General features: G+C 39.5%; 1 protein-coding gene across 1 annotated transcript; it reads right to left on the bottom strand.

Moving 5' to 3' along the window:
• Positions 1-5,870: 5,870 nt before the first annotated feature.
• Positions 5,871-16,183, bottom strand: LOC139478348 (multiple epidermal growth factor-like domains protein 11). The gene is made up of 10 exons (XM_071260786.1): positions 16,120-16,183; positions 13,264-13,398; positions 11,655-11,852; positions 11,256-11,489; positions 10,499-10,633; positions 8,500-8,646; positions 8,223-8,369; positions 7,797-7,949; positions 6,525-6,657; positions 5,871-6,048 (listed from the first exon to the last, which is right to left on the bottom strand). Exons 1-10 carry the CDS (start codon positions 16,181-16,183, stop codon positions 5,871-5,873), a joined length of 1,524 nt encoding a protein of 507 aa, XP_071116887.1.
• Between the last annotated feature and the right edge of the window lie 4,734 nt (positions 16,184-20,917).

Here is a 20,917-nt window from a genome sequence, read left to right as displayed (position 1 = left end):
TATATGTGTCATACCCAAGACGAATATATCCGATATACGACTCTAACTGAAAACATATCAAGGCGGGGTGTTGGGGAGAAGGTGACCCAACATTCCATGTCCACATACACTGCTGCTTTGAGAGATCGGATCACCATGTAGGTGAACGTTGTGTAAGAAGTTGTATCACAGGGAAAGATATCATGTTCGTTTATAAATAGTTTCACGCCTCTAGTGTGGATGACTAAACAATCAGGTTAAACATTTTGCATACATAACACTGTTATCTTCGATTTCAGGTGTTTGACATTGAAACAAATATTCCTTAAAAGAAAACAAACTGGATTTATTATTGAAATAATCAGGGTTTTTTGTGCGTAAAATTGAAATAAATGCACTGATGGTATTTAATATACAATGATACTGTTCATCTGCATTTGGGGGATGTTATTCATATATTCTTGCAATAACTGGGGTTGTACGTGCTTAGGTCATGGTTAATATTTTCCATTATGTCAAGTTTCTAAAGGTTCCATTTATCTGAAAAGTTTTTCAAGAAAACTGGAAGAATGGCAAATGGAAAAAGATGCTCTTTCCCAGTTTCCAACCTTCAAAAATAATAACATTTTGGGAGATTTCCACTCCCATTCTTTGGTGACATTCCATGTTCAGGATTTTCTGTCAGAACATACCTAGATGATGATACCTGGTTATTGCTGTCGAGTATATCTATTTAGTTGTATTTGTTGAAAATCACGCAATAAAAAAGTTGATATCCCAAACAAAACAGCACAGGATACTGATAAAACACGCTTAGTTTGTCGTTCAGACAGAATAGAAAATGTGATTGCTCGATCAATTCAATTCAATTCGAGTCCATTCAATGCTAAGATCTTGTGAAATAACGCCTAGCCTCTCACAAGTACATTCGTCCGAATGAATTAAGTCATGTTATCAGACTGCTTTTCAAACTGGTTTCACAACGGTTTATTTATTTTTTCCGGATACCCACACCCTTTGTCAATTAATATATAAATAGGAAATATGTTGGCATTTTCCTCCCACAGACACTTTCTACCTGTTTTTGAATAAATCCTCAAAGCTGTTTGTGGAACATTTGTCAGTTTAAAAAATGAACATAGCAATGACCTCATGTCTATTTTTAGTTCTAGGTCTAAAAGCGTTGTTTCGACACAATGGCACTGAGGCGGTGCATGGAGGTATTTAAAGTCTACTACACGTGTGGCAATGGATTCCTAATCACATCGATGTGACAGTGAGCCTGGGCGTGCAGTGATGATCGTGATGCCTGCATTTTATGTGCAATGCAATATGTTAGCAAGAAGTGCTTGTACACAGTACACAAAACTCTCAACAAACCTGCATTGTGGAGTCTTTAGTTATGTCTCCCTCAATCTCATTAAAATAAGATCTTAGTTCTCGCTATGCTAAACAAAGATCCGAAGACATCCAAATAAGGGTCACGTCAGAATGACCTTTCATCCAACCAATCAGAGCGTCCCTTACCAGATCATGAAAGTGACAGTCGGACCACGAAATATTTAACACGGGGTATTTCGAACGATAGTTACGGGTTTTATGATTATATCCATGTAATCCAGGCCATCTATAAACCATTCCAGAATGTTCTTCTTATCAGTTTTGATTTTTTAAATCAAGAATACATCAAAATATGTTTCGAAGCGTAGTCGCCAGTTTGAAACTAGTGTTGTAAAGCTCGAGAAAGCTGCCTTCTGATTAGCTAATGTCGATTTCTTGTCAGTCATTTCATTGGTCGGTCAAAATTCGCGAAAGGTCGTTCTGACGTGACTCTAATGGGATGTCCTCAGATCTTTGTTTAGCAGCAGCGAAAACTAAGATCTGATTTTATTCAGAACATGTCTGTTTCATCGTGCACTGCAGAACTATGATACGGAACCTAGTCAGGGCAATGAGATAGCATAGTGGTAAAGACATTACTTGCCAAAGCCAAAGACGCAGAGCCATTTCTGACATCGGATAATGTGTACAGAGAGTAGTTCGGTTGCTATGTGGGATAGTGTACCTATAAAATTAGTAAAGCCCAAGTTGCGGATTCCTTTCTGACATGGGATAACGTGTATAGAGAGTAGACTGACTTACTATGTTTAAGTTATGCTAACAATGCTCCATACAGGGTCACAAGGAGTGTAACTTGTTACAGTTATGGGGTTGTGGGTTTACAATCGGGTCACATTGTCCTCATACAAACGGAGTAGAGTCAGTGCTGAACAAACGAAGTTCTGCCTATTGTAATTAAATATAACCATTCATATTCTTTTGTATTTGACGAATGGCAACGCTTTTAAGAAAAGATGTAATAAAAGAAATCATTTCATAAAGATTTAAGACTTCAATGCCAGAAAGCAATCAATCTCGATTATCTGCCGAAACAGATTCCAGCAAGCGTAAAAGGCAAAATAGTGATAACAACTATATAAATAGATCACTAAAAATCAGCGATGACACCATGTGTTCGGGAAAAGTGTAAGTTTATCAATCTTTGTCGGTAGCACAGCCACTCACACAATTGTCATAAAATATTCCTGCCATGCAACGTCGACCAGTAAAAATTGACCAGCCACATTGTCGGTGCCCGACGCCATGTGTTGTATAAATGCAATATATTTCTGCCATCTGGTGTTGCATTTAACATGATTACAGTAGATGAAATGTCTGGTACCCCTTTAACTATAAGTGAAACTGAACAGCGTCCCGATACGAGTTTGAGAAGAAGACATGGCCTTGGAATAGAATATAGAAAAATAGCTGTAGTTATACAATGCAACTGAACAAATGGGCACTGTCAGCAAACAAAAAAAACGAAGAGCCCAGATGTATATGTATTATTAATGTAACTCTTCGTACCGTTCCTTGTACATTGTTGAGCACCTGCCTGCTACACCGTTCAGCACACAGACACAGATCCAAAGCAGGACACCGAGTCTGTGCCCCTCCATGACCAGTGAACATGTACACCAGGAAGTAGGTCGATGTGTCCTACAATGACGTTGTGTAATAGAATGTGTTTGAATAGTCGAATTACCCATGGGCATAACATATCTCTAACGCTGAATTGTGTGACCGTCTGCATTGGGATGTAAAGAGCAAGCAGGAGCTGACTGATATCTAAAAAATGTAAATGTTGTACATAAATTCATAGCAATTTTGCTCATATTTACTTTACAACTGAAACACCCTGCCATGATATTTTACCGTATCGGATATATTTGTTTTGGGCATTACCCATATAGACTTGCCAAATGTCAGACAATTCCACATTAAACTTTTCACAACACATGCGAAGTGATGATATATTTCTAGCATATATGGCATATATTTTCGGATGATTTGCTTCCATAAAATGCCAATGAATAACATTGCCTCATTAAATCGGATTAATTCAGGAAGATACACGTGTATGTTAAATCTATCCCTTTCATGCCTTTTCTTATGTAAAGCAAGCTTCACATCAATTTCCATGTAGAGGTTATTTCCGAGACGATTATGATTCTTTCAACAACACTGAAATATTAGTTGTCCATTATGTGAACTTGCTCTAACTGTATGTTATGTATTCATAACTTTAAAAATATATTTGTTTATAATAACTATTAGAAGAAACGCATTATTCAAGTCTTTGTATTACGTAGTACTTTTACATACCTTTCCCTTGGTACGTAATGTTTCAGATCAATGACATTATTTCCTCTGGGAAAGAAGATCCTTGATAAATCGAGTTATAGTCTTTTTTTACCCATAATCACATTTAGGATTTGATAATTTTGTGGAGCAAATTTGGGTGAATCCTTCAACGCGTGACCATAGTAACCTTTGTCGATGGCCCCATCAATGCTTGATCAGAATCCAGTGAGGTAATTCGGGTAATCACCAGCTTTCGCTTGAACTTTGGCAATTTAAGTCCCCTTATCTGACAGCATGGCTGAATTATTCAAACGTGAGATTCGGACAACGTTCAAGTTCCCAATAAATCATAAAATTGAGAGTACTCTTTCTTTGTGATGTAAGGTGTTTGAGAAATCGAAGATGAATAGTTTCTATGACATAACGTTTTTTTAAAATACCCAGTAGGAAATCAGCGGTCTGTCCAAGAGTGACCACACAGAGGATGTTTAAGACCTGATAAGACGTGACCCCACTGGATGTCCCTCCTCTTCAACCCTCACCTTGAAGTTGAATTAATGCATTTCCAAATACGTCACGTACACAAATACACTTCACAGTTTTGAATTCTATGGGAATTTCTCTGTTCATTACAAGGCAAAGCAGAACAACTGAAAAGGACCTATTACATTATGTACATTGAAACCTGGTCATTGTTTTAATGTTACTAAATCACCATTCGTGTTGTTACTTTGTAGGTTGATATGTATATATCGAATATTTAAAAATTAAATTGCTAAAACAGGACATCAGTGATTATGGGTATCTATTTTTATCAAATAAATAATCATCATTCTGGAACGTCACAAAGAAACGTGTAGAATATTTTGAAAATAAGCAAACACGAACTCAAAAGTAAACTCTCCGCCATACTGGATAGTGTTCACAAATAAAAGTGACAAAACTCCTGCCATATTAAAAGAGATATCTGCTAAAAGCAGAGTTTGCTGTACGATTCCTAACATATATTGAGTATGTGTGTAGGATAACACCCACGTGTACAGGTTTTGAGATGACTATTACATCGCGAATATTTCAAACTCAGCTGCGATACATACGTCCCTGAAATCCTCATACATTTTAGAGTCAAATGACAAATGGTCTTTGTTACAAATACAAATTGTCCAGATGAAATCAAGTAAACCAACTTAGGTGTGAATGTAACTGCAACATGTACGTCTTTCCTTTGTATAAATGTAATATTCAATAATGTAATTTCATTTAAAACTGAATATGTTACTTTAACAAAATGGTTGATATTTGTTTTAAATATACATGCCCACGTGTTTTAGTAGTTTTTGGTCGTTATATTGACAGAACATTGATCTCTTACGATTCACCAAACGCGTGTTTAGTTACAAATGATAGACGAATTACTGTTTTCGTTTTGTAGAAAATAAACACTTGTTTCATACCTTTCTGAAATATTGTATTCGCATCTTCAGGTGTATAATCCTGGGACAAAATGACGACAAACAACCACATGAACATGAACAAATATATGTCCCATATTACAAATATATATGTTTGTTTTGAAGTATTCTTTTAAGTATTTGATTTATGAAAACTGATGCCAAACAGGTGTGCGTCTTGTCCAATTAAGATACACGGTCATACTCACTAATTTGTCATCTATTCAAGAAATTACAAAGTAAAACCATGTTGCGTTTGATAAGAGTCAAATTCGAGTTTTTGATCTGAGCCACAAAATATAATATGACGTCAAGACACATTCAAGATAGTGTCACAGACACGCGTCCTAAAAGAGGATACTGCAGCCTGGACGCTATTATCAAGAGTCCACTCAACCAGAACATTGTGTGTGGCCTTCCTACCACCTTTAAGAGATTTAAGTGACACTTCCTACAATAAAAGAATACATTTCAATTTGAAAGCAAACAATTTATTCATGAAATTCCAATAAACTGAGGTTATTAAAGAGTATTCTCATTTATTCGAAGCTGTAGGCTCTCAGAGGTATAACCCAGCTCCCATACTCGATGTTGACATCACTATTCTAGTAATAAAATGCAGGCTGTAACGCCTCATAATGTCCAGTGTGGATCCTGTCCGGCTAGATGCGGACATCACTGTTCTTGTAATCAACTGCAGGCCGTAACGCCTCATAATTTTCTGTGTGGACCCTGTCTGGCTAGATGTGGACATCACTACATTGTATTCTGGTAGTCAACTGTAGGCTGTAACGTCTCATAATGTTCCGTGTGGATCCTGTCCAGCTTGGTGTAGTCTTGATCAGGCAGGACATCATACGTGGGGTGTTCAACGGGAGAGGCGGGGCTTGTCTCGGGTGTGCTAGAATTCTGTCTTGGTGCCTCCTTGTTCATCCTGAATTGTACATTTACAATAAAATCAAAATGTCCTTCGTTAACATTTCTACAGAATCATGTACACATCAGTAAGTGTTCTGTGGGTTTCGACAGCACACGCGTGGGTACATTCGACATTTACCTTTTATTTGTGGAATCAGTATCTACTGGGAAGCTTTTGTATTCAATCTCCTAACGATCCCAAGGAGGAATCTGAAAATTTTGGCCAGGGATCTGGAATGAACTCCCTCTAGAAATTACACTTGAAAGAACTTCCAGCTAGTGAATGTTTCACAGTTGCTCCGATCACTACAATAACTATTATTGCCCCTCACAATTTTCTGCAACTTGAAGTTTGTTTACAATCTGTTGTAATTTTAATCTCCTTTTGCATGTAAATAATGTACCTATTGATGCATGGAACTAAGCACATTAGAAGTACTTCTGCTTCGTCATCATATAACATATATAACTACCAACTGCCCACCTGTTAACGCACTGAAGTCTCCCTTCCTCCACAAACAGACCACGCCTACAGCCACAACCAAGACCATCAGCATAGTGAGAGACCCAATGATGCCAGCTACTGCTGGGGATACACTTGTGACTGGTGACAAACTGCTCACAACTTGAAAGTAAGAAAGGATAAAGGGTTAGAGAAAATCTTTTACGCTGGCAAACTGCTCACACCTACTGAGTAAAATGATTCCTATGCTAAAGAAACTTCTACGCCGGCATACATTCTTATAAATAACTCCAATGCACAAGTGGTCAACAGGTAAATTCTGAGTGTACTGAATTGCTGATGGTGAATTGTGCTAAAGACGTACGCATGTGTGCTTATTTTGAGGGTTTACAGGTCACAAAAAGGATTTGCTTGTCTTTTTTCAACCTCAGAAAAGAACCAAGTTCTATTCTATCAAAACATTCGATTTTTTAGAGATGCCTTCAAATGTCCAATGGTCAAATTTCCTTTTATGTCGAGTATTATTCCAGCAGCTCCAGCCTTTGGTGTTTACATTTTAAACATTTGAGATACAATCGAGCATGCTCTTAAACAAAGATTTCAAAGAGCGTCAGAAGTTGTTACAACATTCAAGGCCTCCGTAAAGCTTTCAGAAAGTTTTATGGTGGACATGGTAGAGGACATTTTCCATATGTAACGCATCAGTGACAAAAATTATGTCTGATACAATTCGCTATTTGGACTTGTACTAATATTTCTGTGGGGTTTTTTTTCACGTGAACAATTGCCTTTCCTTTTGCATGTGTTTGTGGCGGGTGCCACCAGTGCGGCATGATAGGCCCACCTTTTCGCGAAAACTTGGTATCATTACTATGTCATTGTGAGTCATTAACACATGCTTATGATATTCGGAATCGTACAAACGACTCTGCTTTATGCAAAGCTTTCTTTTGGATACAGAAAGGTTTTTTTTGTTTATTTACAAAGGATGATAACTGATATTAGGCTTACCCGTCTCCCTCGCTCGCGTGCACGCACGCACCCACACAATGCATATAGATATTTAGGTATACAGTGTATGAATGCTTGTTGATTATTGATATATGATTCAATTGAACCTTTGTAAATTCAGACCTGTTCTTCAACATTACGTGAACATAGATTAAAATTAGCGTTTGGTTAGACCATCAACACATTTGCAAATCGAAAGATTTTCATATGAAATGCATGTAGTATCACATATACCGTTCGTCACATACATCGTGCGCAGTGTCCACCTTTAACATCTTGACATCACATACCACTCTGAGTACAATCATCTCCTGTCCATCCTGACTGGCACCCATCACTACACAAGCCTGTGTCCCGGGGACAGGTGCCCGACCCTCCCTCACACATCCGGGCACTGCAGCAGCCTTTACATCCGGCACCATACTCCACATCTTGGATACAGCCTATTGATATTAATGTTAATAACAAGTCAAACCTACCACGTACACAGAAGAAGGCAAAAAACTGAGTTGAATTGAATAAACCACAAACATTAACCAAAATCATTTTGGACTTTGTTGATTTTATTTAAGAATAACTTGATTCGAGGGGTAAGATGTGAGATAAGAATGAAAGATTGTGTGTCCAGCGAGGCGATACATGGATCATCAATTGATGTGCCATGAGATTTAATCCGATCATATTGTTTCCAAACAGAATATTTCCACATCTCTAACCTGTTGTGCAATCGACATCTTTCCATCCAGGACTGCAGCCTCCTTTACACCATCCAGTCACGTGATCACATACAGATTGGGGCGTGTCTCTACAATGTCTGGCTGAGCAGCTTCTTGTGCAATCGTCTCCATACGTATCGACGCATTCTTCATAGAAATATACATTGTTTACTGTGTCTGAATTTCAAATATATGTTGTTATTTTTCAAATTGTTAAAACTATTTTACAGAATACATCTGTTCAAAATGCTGGTCTATATACTAGATGTATCCTTACCTTGTGTGCAGTCTGGTGTTTGGTAGCCTGCCAGACATCCACCTGAACATTCACCAGTTGCATGGTTACAGCTGGAGGTGTTGCCCTCACACATTCTGTCTGTGCATCGCTTGGAGCAGCGTTGTCCGTAATTTCCCATGAGACACGCTGAAACAGCAAATACAGAGGATATGGTAATTTCCATGAAACAAATAAATTGTGTAAAATACGTTTATAAAAGAAACAATTCCACCAATGTTGAACATTAAGACATAAGAATTCATCCAAATCCTTGTGTGAATGTAAGCTAAAGTCCAAAAGAACGTATACCAAGAGTTTGAAGACTATGAAAGAAAAACAAGAGCATGTTGAAAATCAATACGTAAATATTTCATAAGAGTTGTGTTTTAGTATATTGGTTGGTTTGTTGTTTAACGCCGCACTCCAGTTATATAACAGCAGTCTGTAAATAGTTGAGTCTGGACCAGACAATCCAGTGATGAATATCATGAGCATCGATCCACGCAATTGGGATCAATGACATGCATCAACCAAGTCAGCGAGTCTGACCACCCGACCCGGTTAGTCGCCTTTTACGACAAGCATAGTCACCTTTTACGGCAAGCATGGGTTGCAGAAGACCTATTCCTCCCCGGAATCTTCCCGGGTCTTTGGTATATTGGGCACAACTGTTCATGTTATACAAACATAATCTTCATGACGGACTGGGACACAAAGACACACGTGGGTAAAAATCACTGTCACGACATACCAAATATGTCCACCATGTGCAATCATGCACGCCTGAACACGACGATGCACCGATGACGTCAAACGTCGAATAACGTTTGGGGTAACTGCTGCAATTCCTCAACGAGACATTGTTCCAATTCTTGACAGCTGACTGGATTCACTAGTGTTCTTCTGATCTGTCGGTGATCCAATAAATGTTCGATGAGGTTCATATTAGGTAAAAATGCTGAAAGTTCTGTGTGAGCCATGCCGTATGCGGTCACTCATGATCATTGTCTTGCTGGAAGACAATACCAAGTGATTGTTGCTGAATGTATGGTTTCACAACGGATGTCCAAACTTCATCCCCATATCTCTGGGCATTCAGGTTACACAGATGATAACGAGCCTCGTTTTGACATCACCTCAGATACCTCCCGAGACCATGATGCTACCGCCTCCAAATGGTTGAACTTCCTGAACACATTCTAGCGCGTTCACCTACTCGTCTGAAAACTCGCTGCCGACCATCATTTCTGTACAAGCAACATCTACTCTCATTGTAGAACATGACGCATCTTCAGTCTAGCACTTGCCAAAATCGAACTTGCCATGACAACCTGTTACGTTGGTGTTGACATGTTAACCGCGGTAGGGTCAACTTGCTCTGATACCACATTCTCTCCATCTCCTCTATTCTGTCTGTAGACGGACCCCAGTGCCATCGATGCAGTTACCCAAGCTGTAATGAAGCGGTTTGGGAGGTGAATGGTCGGGACGTAGCAGGTCTTCCACTTCCGTGCCTGTCTGATGTCTGCCCTGTCTGATGTAAACGTTGCATCCGTCTGGTCATGGTGACACGGGTGCAACAAAAGGTTCTTGTGTGGCCCTTGTTGCACCATAACAAAGGTTCTCTATCTCTGTATAGCTGTTAAATGTGGCATTCTTTCTTGGTGCTTTTGGTTGATGTGTTCATAACGTGCCGTGTCACTAGTTTTAAACAGGTACCTTTACAGATGCACTTCGTTTTACCTTGTCCAAAGTCGTTGTGGCAAAATTGTAAATTTCTCTTGCTTTTTGGTACCGAATACATTTGATTGTATTCGTGAAACATATTTAAGTCATTATTCATAATTGAATTATTAAGTTATGAAAATAGTGGGAAACGGTTCAGTTGGCATACCTTCTTTTTGGAGATTGGTTTAGTTTGATTTTTTGTATTTCTATTCTACTGAATGGTGATTATTTACGCTTTAGTCGCAGGCAGTTTCTATTGTTTTTAACTCACTGGTGTTGCAACTGTTGCCAAGCCAGCCTGACGTACAAATTCCACTTGGACAGATACCACTCACGTAGTTGCACACATCACCGTCACAGTGGCAGTAGTTGTCACAGTCGGAACCGAAAGTACCGGGATCACACACTGTCAAATGGATGTTTGACTCTTACATCACACAACATAGAGCTTTACATGTATTATACGTGTTTCTATAAACATTTGTAAGAATTAATCTGTTTGCAAAGGTAGTCACATGGAAAGGTCGTGAAGCAGAATTATTACACAACATCAGTATTTTAAATAAATATTTATATGATTCTAGACCTAAGAAAACACTGCTACTCAAGAGATCAAAAACATTTGTTTTTTACTGATTGTTCACGAAAGCGAAGGCATGACACTTATATATAGGTAATTATACATGAAGAGGACAAACTAACCTATCTGGCGCACAGATGCTCTTACCTTAACATAATTTGACCGAGAATTTTATATAAACATGTGGCACTGACCAAGCGAGATGCAGCATAGATCATGGTTGACCGAGACTTATTCGAAAACATCTATTAAAGGGACAAATTACCAAACGAAGAAATTTTTCAAAGTTCGTTTACAACTCTTTATATTTCTTGTTGAGTTAGTGTATGCGTGGTCATGATGTTTGCTTTCCTCAAGTAACTGCTTTTCATTTCTGTGAAATCATTGCATCCGAACTTAGAGCACCGATAGTACTATTACAAACTATGACACAGTAGTTTTAGCTTACCGTCTACTTCTACCTCACAAAAGTCAAGCACAGGCAGACTGGTACTGGTATCTCCATCATTGTGCACAGTTGTGTAAAGTAAAATGTAGCGCCCGATGCCAGAGCAAGGTGCCCGTGTGACGTCAGCGATGCCACTTCCATCACTTCCTCCTGTCACGTCGTAGCAGTTGTGACCACTCGGGGCATTAGTGGAGTTGGTCACGTACACCTGGATGCCATTTCTCCTTGGTCTATCTGGAATAATTGCTTCAATAAAGTCAAAGGAAGGGAATCGCACACATATATCCACATGAACGTATTCAAAGACGCAGGTTGTATAAACGTTAAACAGCTAACAATAGATTCTCACAAACTAACAATTAACCCAGCATTATCGATTGCAGATGACAATAAACTCACAGTCAAGTCTGAAGTAGATGGTGACCTCACGTATCAGCACTGTGTCATTGAGATCCACACGCCACCAGTTGGGGTTGCTGGCATTTGTCTCTATACAGACTGTATACCCGTGTGCAGCAGTGCTTCCGTCTGTAGCTTGGGATGACGGCCAGTGACCCTCTCCACTGGATGATGTAACTTTCTTCCTTGCAACATTATCTAGAAAATGCATCAACGAGATATTTCTTTCAAATTATTCGCTTTGTTTGTATTCGATCTTCAGTCAGCGGTGTTTTGCAGGATCTGGTCTCTTACATCGCCTTACATTAGGACTTCTGCCCACTAACAAGACTTACATACATCACACATGTTTCACATTCTTTAATACAATACCAGACTTGACATCGGGGGATTGCTGGCCGTTTCGCATTACAGGGATTTGAGTTCTTTTGTTAGAGACTGGCTTTTTAGTTTTTCTGTGAAAACTAATATTTATTTTACATCCATCATTTTCAGCAACGTTTCAAGTTAGAAACATAGCGCCAAGGCGTAAAATGAGACGAAAACAACATTTTGGCGAAATGGCAGGTTGCCGCAATGTTGTTTTTTCTTAGAATATGGAAAACATGCAGTAAAGAACACGCTACGTCGCGCTACCGTCTACTTCACAAATTTGAACAGAGCATCAATGTACCCCGGGTTCGAAGTCACAACAACGCGCATACATTTGAAAGCAAACTCTGTGGGTTAAAGGATCGTTGTTTGTCTGGTTAAGGTTTTAGGTTCGTACAGACATCGCACACATACTATTGTTTGGTATGTCCTGCATTTATTCACCTAAGCTTCCTTTTCTTACAAGGGACATCATCGATTTGAGTGAGGGAGCGTGTATACCGTATCTCTTACACATTTCAGTACATCAAGACCAGTTTTCTTGTGAATCATCCCAGATTCCCAGCTGAGGCCATCTCTGCAGCGTTGCCACTGTCGCCGCTTGGTGAATATACTATTATCACTTTTGCTCTCACCGGGGTATTTTTGTATTTGATACTGACCACTGCCATCATATCATATACTGCCATTCAGTATTGTACTACTACTAGTGTGTACTGTCATTGTAATTGCTTTGCAGTAATTTGTATTGATTTGTAATCCTAGTAATCCACTTGTTGGTTGGGTTCACACTAAAGTCTTTTACTACAGATTTCTGGGTTAACATATTGTTTCAAGTTGGGAATCAAAACGTAACAATGGGTATTTGCACAATTATTCAATATCGAGTGATTGTAAGGGCATACTTGGCTTTTGGTTAAAAAAACAACGCTTCACTGTTATCCATATTCGTTTTTCGGCTACAACAAAATATATGTCCAATCAAACAGGAAGCACCGAGGCTCATTGGACACCGAAACGGTTGCATTAATGACACATACATTCTGTGACTGCCAAATTAATGATTGTTGATGAATGTGACCCGTTAGCGATATGACTTCTGAATGAGTGTTGGGTTATGACATCTGAATCAGTTGTTGCAAGCCAATAAATTTCTTAGTGATTTGACACCCGTGTGTATGAGCAAGGCTTACAGTCTCAGTACGATGTCGGTAGTTGTGCTGCTGTAGTTACATACGTTTCTGACATAACGGACCAGACCATCCTGGGTGACAGGCTGGCGGACTGCAGCCGGAAGTAGAATCACACGTGTCTTGGTGACAGTTACATCTGTAACCACACTGAAAACCGTATGTACCGTTAGGACAGCTGCCTGTAACAGAAGTATTATATCAGAGATAGACAGTGACACTGGTAGCCGTATGTACCATCAGGACAGCTGCATGTAACAGAAATATTGTATCAGAGATATATAGTGACATCAGGACAGCTGTCGTAACAGAAGTATTATAACAGAGATAGACAGTGACACTTGTAGACGTAAGTACAATCAGGACAGCTGCCTGTAACAGAAGTATTATAACAGAGATAAACAGTGACACTGTTAGCTGTATGTAACATCAGGACAGCTGCCTGTAACAGAAGTATCATATCAGAGTTAGAAAGTGACACTGGTAGCCGTGTGTACCATCAGGACAGCTGCCTGTAACAGAAGTATTATATCAAACATAAACAGTGACACTTATAGCCGTATGTACCATCAGGACAGCTGTCTGTAACTATGGTATTGTATCAGAAATAGACAGTAACACTTGTGCTCGTATGTACCATCAGGACAGCTGCCTGTAACAGAAGTATTATATCAGAGATAGACAGTGACACTGGTAGCCGTATGTACAATCAGGACAGCTGCCTGTAACAGAAGTATTATATCAGAGATAGACAGTGACACTGGTAGCTGTATGTACCATCAGGACAGCTGCCTCTAACAGAAGTATTATATCAGACATAAACAGTGACACTTGTAGCCGTATGTTACCATCAGGGCAGCTGTCTGTAACTATGGTATTGTATCAGAAATAGACAGTAACACTTGTACTCGTATGTACCATCAGGACAGCTGCCTGTAACAGAAGTATTATATCAGAGATAGACAGTGACACTGGTAGACGTGTGTACCATCAGGACAGCTGCCTGTAACAGACGTATTTTTTCAGAGATAGACAGTTACACTGGCAGACGTTTGTACCATCAGGACAGCTGTCTGTAACTGAAATATTGTATCAGAAATAGACAGTAACACTTGTACTCGTATGTACCATCAGGACAACTGCCTCTAACAGAAGTATTATATCAGACATAAACAGTGACACTTGTAGCCGTATGTTACCATCAGGGCAGCTGTCTGTAACTATGGTATTGTATCAGAAATAGACAGTAACACTTGTACTCGTATGTACCATCAGGACAGCTGCCTGTAACAGAAGTATTATATCAGAGATAGACAGTGACACTGGTAGACGTGTGTACCATCAGGACAGCTGCCTGTAACAGACGTACTTTTTCAGAGATAGACAGTTACACTGGCAGACGTTTGTACCATCAGGACAGCTGTCTGTAACTGAAATATTGTATCAGAAATAGACAGTAACACTTGTACTCGTATGTACCATCAGGACAACTGCCTGTAACAGAAGTATTATATCAGAGATAGACAGTGACACTGGTAGACGTGTGTACCATCAGGACAGCTGCCTGTAACAGAAGTATTTTTTCAGAGATAGACAGTTACACTGGCAGACGTTTGTACCATCAGGACCGCTGTCTGTAACTGAAATATTGTATCAGAAATAGACAGTAATACTTGTACTCGTATGTACCATCAGGACAGCTGCCTGTAACAGAAGTATTATATCAGAGATAGACAGTGACACTGCTAGCAGTATTTACCATCAGAACAGCTGCCTGTAACAGAAGTATTATATCAGAGATAGACAGTGACACTGGTATCTGTATGTACCATCAGGACAGCTGCCTGTAACAGAAGTATTATATCAGAGATAGACAGTGACACTGGCAGCCGTATGTACCATCAGGTCTGCTGTCTGTAACAGAAGTAGTGTTTCAGAGATAGACAGTGACACTGGTAGCCGTACGTACAATCAGGACAGCTGTCTGTAACTGAAATATTGTATCAGAAATAGACAGTAACACTTGTACTCGTATGTACCATCAGGACAGCTGCCTGTAACAGAAGTATTATATCAGAGATAGACAGTGACACATGCAGTCGTTTGTACCATCAGGACAGTTTTCTGTAACAGAAGTATTATATCCGAAATAGACAGTGACACTGGTAGCCAGCCGTATGTACCATCAGGACAGCTGCCTGTAACAGAAATATTATATCAGAGATAGACGGAACACTGGTAGCTGTATGTACCATCAGGACAGCTGCCTGTAACAGAAGTATTATATCAGAGATAGACAGTGACACTGGTAGCAGTATGTACCATCAGAACAGCTGCCTGTAACAGAAGTATTATATCAGAGATAGACAGTGACACTGGTATCTGTATGTACAATCAGGACAGCTGCCTGTAACAGAAGTATTATATCAGAGATAGACAGTGACACTGGCAGCCGTATGTACCATCAGGTCTGCTGTCTGTAACAGAAGTAGTGTTTCAGAGATAGACAGTGACACTGGTAGCCGTACGTACAATCAGGAGAGCTTTCTGTAACAGAAGTATCATATCAGAGATAGACAGTGACACATGCAGTCGTATGTACCATCAGGACAGCTGCCTGTAACAGAAGTATTACATCAGAGATAGACGGAACACTGGTAGCTCTATGTACCATCAGGACAGCTGCCTGTAAAAGGAGTATTATATCAGATATTAGACAGTGACATTGGTAGCCTTATGTACCATCAGGACAGCTGTCTGTAACTGAAGTATTATATCAGAGGTAGACAGTGACACTGATAGCTGTATGTACCATCAGGACAGCTGTCTGTAACAGAAGTATTGTATCAGGGATGTCAATATTCACAGAAACCATTCTTTGTATTGAAGAAGCAGATACTTACCAACAGTTGAGGGCCAAGCAGAAAGATATACAATAGATACAAAAATCACTGCGCGAGACGCCATACCTGGATCTGTAATATCTACCCGGAAGTTATACGACAGGCGCCAATCTGGGTGACACACACACAAGGGCACCCGTGTAGTTCACTCGTGTAGAAACATACCACGACCATACACACTACCAGCGTTAACATGTTCCCTCGGCAGACATCTGGTTGTACATTATACTATCACTGAGTGTGCGGACATTACTACACGAAAGCTATACACGGTATCCTATGTCAAGAAGAGGGGCACGGGTGGCTCAGTCGTCTAAGGCGTCTTGTGCACGCCAGAAACCTATGATTCGGTTCACGGTTCGCCCCAATTATGTTTTTAGGTTTGTCAGCACCATACCCTTGATCGTGGGTTTCACCGAAGTGGTGAACGTCTGAGACCTGCATCACCTGGGGCTTTCCTCCCACATTAAGCTGACATGCCGCGATATAACTGGAATACTGTTAAAAGCGGCGTTAAACCCAACTCACTCATTCACCCTTTTAGTGACTCTGAAAAGGTTTGCTGAAATGCCATAGGCGCATTATTTAAGCCGAAAGAGAGGCGATTTAATTCAAAAACACCATCGGGTGTAATGAATGTCGCCTTGTGTTTTGTATCTGAATAGAGTGTTGTTTGCCCAAAGCCCCCAGCACAACCAAGGACACTAAAACATTTGGAATGGCTGTCGGTTAAGGTATCAATCGCATCTTCAAAATGTAGAGGGAAAAATATAGGCTTGGTAACTGCACTGAAGAAATGGGCTGAATGCCATTTGATTGCACATTTCTTACACCCGTCTGGAACATGGAACATTCTGCCTATAAAAAGGGAGTCAATGGGTCTGGCGTCACATGTTTCTATTTTGTGACGATGTAAGTGATTGTGTCCTAATTTTGACCAATCTGTGGCAAAATTTGATCTTTGTGATTGAAATGCATTTTACTGTACACTTGTACTTTCAATATGAAAATGTATATTACTTGAACCCCATGGGTCCATGTGTTTGCTAGTGGACTGAAGTCCCCGAGTTTCATCATAAACTCTGTAGCATTTCTGTATGAGGAGTCACCTACAAAAGTAGTGTTTGGGCCGAGACTTTAAAACTGAGCCACACTGTGTTGCAAACCGAATAGATTTCTTTAAGTTTTTCTATACTTATAAGCAGCAGAATCTCTGTACTTGTACACAACAGACGTAATTCAAAATTTACATTTTTTATTAGTTTCAACAAAATCAGTAATTGTACTCTCGTGTCACTGGATTTTCTGATTCATCGATCAATTGATTGTCTTGGGGTTTTTTACAAAGTGACGTCGCATGGCAGGAATATTGCTGGCTGCGTCAAGAAATAAATACTTTTTATGCAAATTGTATGAATGGCGGGTGCTACCGGTAGGGCAGGCTTGGCCTTTTCGCGAACACCTAGTGTCATCACATCAGTGGTCCATTCATATCATTTCCACAGCTATTCAAGTGGAATCTGTCTTAGCAGGAAATCTAGCCTGGTTATTCTCTTGCATTGACAATATATATATTATATTTCATTATGCTGATAAAAGGTGTCATTTGCGTCATCATTTGAACTGATACAATTATTTCTAAAACTAAAAGTAGTGAATATATTTCCTATACAAAATAGACTCTAATAAATAGCCAGGCTGTTGATGTTGTTAACAGACAGCAAACACAGTTGTCAGTTTTTATAAGCAATACAAGGATGCAGTGCGAACAACATGTGCCCACAATGTGTAAACATGCCGGGGTATGTGGATAGAGGACAGAGAAGTCAATTGTCCTAATCTATCATGATCAGGAAACATTTTCTACAGGCACAATTGAAGTCGATAGAGGACAGAGAATCGATTGTCCTTATCTATCATGATCAGGAAACATTTTCCACAGGCACAACTGATTACATATTACTCGTAAACGTGCTCTCAAATGTTGACCAATTGTCCTTAAATATCTACACGTTAGTTCTTGCAGCAGACAACAAATATTGTGAAGGGTCATAGAGGATGTAAATACATTTGTACTGACACCATCCTAATAAATAAATATCCTCAAACACATAAAAAAAACGTGTTCAATTGTTGGTGAAATGCAGGACCCCAGAAGGAAGCAGTCACCGCTGACCTTGTGCTCAGTTTGCAGATTTTCTTTTCATGTTTGGTCTCCTGGTTGTAAGGCAGGAAGAGAAAAAACAGACATGTTACTGTTAATATGTACATTTGCATTCCAGTTTTTCAGGGAGGGGTGGGGGTGGGGGTGGTAATATTTTTATGACAAATCTGGTTTATTTTTAATTTTGTACAGAACCTCTGAAAATCAGTGGTTGTCAACAATCCAGTCAGCAATATTCTAGCTGTACCAACATCTAATCACCGGGATATTTCAATTGTAATGGACACTAGGGTTACAGGAGGCCCCATCATCAAAGGCACACGCCGCAATTCGCTGTGCATATCATGGCGTGTCACCTTAATGTGGGAGGAAAGCCCGAAGTGATGCAGGTCTCAGACGTTTACCACTTCGGTGAAACCCACGATCAAGGGTATGGTGCTGAAAAACCGAACCGTCATTCGAACCCACAATCATAGGTTCCTAGCGTGCACAAGGGACGCAACTCTGCACAGCGAATCGCGCCGCTTTGGACGGCTGGGCCACCCGTATCCCGTTTCCGACATAGGTTACCGTGTATAGCGAGTAGACCGACTCGCTATATTTAGGTATTGCTAACAATGCTCTATACAGGTTCACAAGAGGGTGTAACTGGTTACGGTGTTGTGGATTTACATTCGGGTCACGTCGTCCTCGTTCAAATGGAGTAGAATCTAACACCAGGTAGAAAGAAACAAAGTTCAGCCTACATTGATTATATATCACCATGCGTATTGTTCGGGATTTGACGAATGGCAACGAAATGAAATATAGAATTCATTACATATAGATTAAAAACGTCAACGCCAGAGACTAATCCGTCTCGACTATATGCCGAAACAGAAAGGCAAAATAGTGATGAAAACTATATGAATGGATCACTGAAAATCGGTGATGACTCCAGGTGTTCGGGAAAAGGGTGAGCATGTCCTGCTTTCTCGGTAGCACCAGCCATTCACACGTGGTGTAGCATAAAAAATGAATATAGCATATGAAATGTCTGGTCTCGTACCTCTTTAACTATATGTGAAACTAAACAGTGCCCTGCTACGAGTCCTTGGAATAGAATATAGAACGTATACAATAGTTGTACTATGCCACTGAATAAATGTGCACTGTATATGTATTATTAATGTTAATCTCCGTACTTTATAAAGAGACATATCGTGTGCATTGTTCAGCAACTACCTGCTACACCGTCCAGCACACAGACACAGCAGGACACCGAGTCTGTGCCCCTCCATGCTGACGAGTGAACATTTACACCAGGAAGTATTTCGCAGTGTCCTACATTGACGTTGTGTAGTTGTATTTGTTCAGTGAATACATTATCCACCAGACTATGCATGCCAGTGGGCACAACATACCTCTAATGATGAATTGTATGACCTCTACTGTACATCTGTATATGGGTGTAAAATGCAGTAAGCAGCTGACTCATATCTAACTATTGTGAATGTTAGTATATACACACAGCCGTTTTACACATATTTCCTTCACATCAGATATATTTTATCAGTAACAGTCGTATGTTGTATATATTCGTATTGGGTATGGCACATATAGACTTGCCAACTGTCAGACAATTCCACATTGAACATATCACAACAGATGAAAAGTGATGGAATAGTTCTAGCAGATATGGCATATATCTTAGGATGATTTGCTTCCAGAAAATGCCTATAATAATACCGCCTTATTAATTCCGGAAGGTACTGTAAATACATATGTATGTTAAATCTTTCCCCTTTTTGCCCTTTTCAAACAAAGCAAGCCACTCATCAAATTACATGTTCAGATTATTTCCGAGACGATTATGATTCTTTCAACAACACTGAAATATTAGTTGTCCATTATGTGAACTTTCTCTAACTATATGTTATATATTCATAACTTGATATATATATTTATATTTATATTACATGAAACGCATTATTCAAATATATAAAGCGACAACGCCCTTTCCATGTCCAATAGAATTCTCTGCATGAAGCAGAGTCGAGTGTATGATTCCGACTATATCATGAGCATGTGTTTATAAATCACTATCAAACAGTAATGATTCCAGGGTTTCGCGAAAAGGGGAGCGTATCCCGACCCACTGGTGGCACCCGTCACAAACACATGCAAAGGCAGGCCAATTGTTATTCTGAAAAACCACGTGAACATATGGTACAAGTTTGCATCGGACATCACTGATACGTCAAATTTGAAAATGTGTCATCAGAGCAATAAAACATTACATGCAATGTATCAAACACAAAGATATCAAATTTTCTGTAAATAATTACATTTGATTATAAGATGAGCTCTCCGTTAATAATTGGGCAACATAAGTCAAATTGCACTCACACAGTCAGTTGAATTTAGGGATCTGAGAACCAATTTAAGTCTTCCATGGAGTCATCTATATATCTATTACATATTTCCTTCATGTAATACGGTTTCATAATATGTTATGATTTGTCATGAAACGTGTACGGTTTCCATATCGATGTTTGTGTTTGTACAGTTTGGTTACTCATGAAAATAAGAATACGAAAAGATATTGTCGTGATCCATAGCAAATTCTAGCCAGGAGAGCTGAGTTACAATGGC

Source organism: Haliotis cracherodii, unplaced genomic scaffold, assembly GCF_022045235.1.
Source record: "Haliotis cracherodii isolate W230 unplaced genomic scaffold, xgHalCrac1.p SCAF_4, whole genome shotgun sequence".
Classification (NCBI taxonomy): domain Eukaryota; kingdom Metazoa; phylum Mollusca; class Gastropoda; order Lepetellida; family Haliotidae; genus Haliotis; species Haliotis cracherodii.
This window is presented reverse-complemented; position numbering and strand designations above follow the sequence as displayed.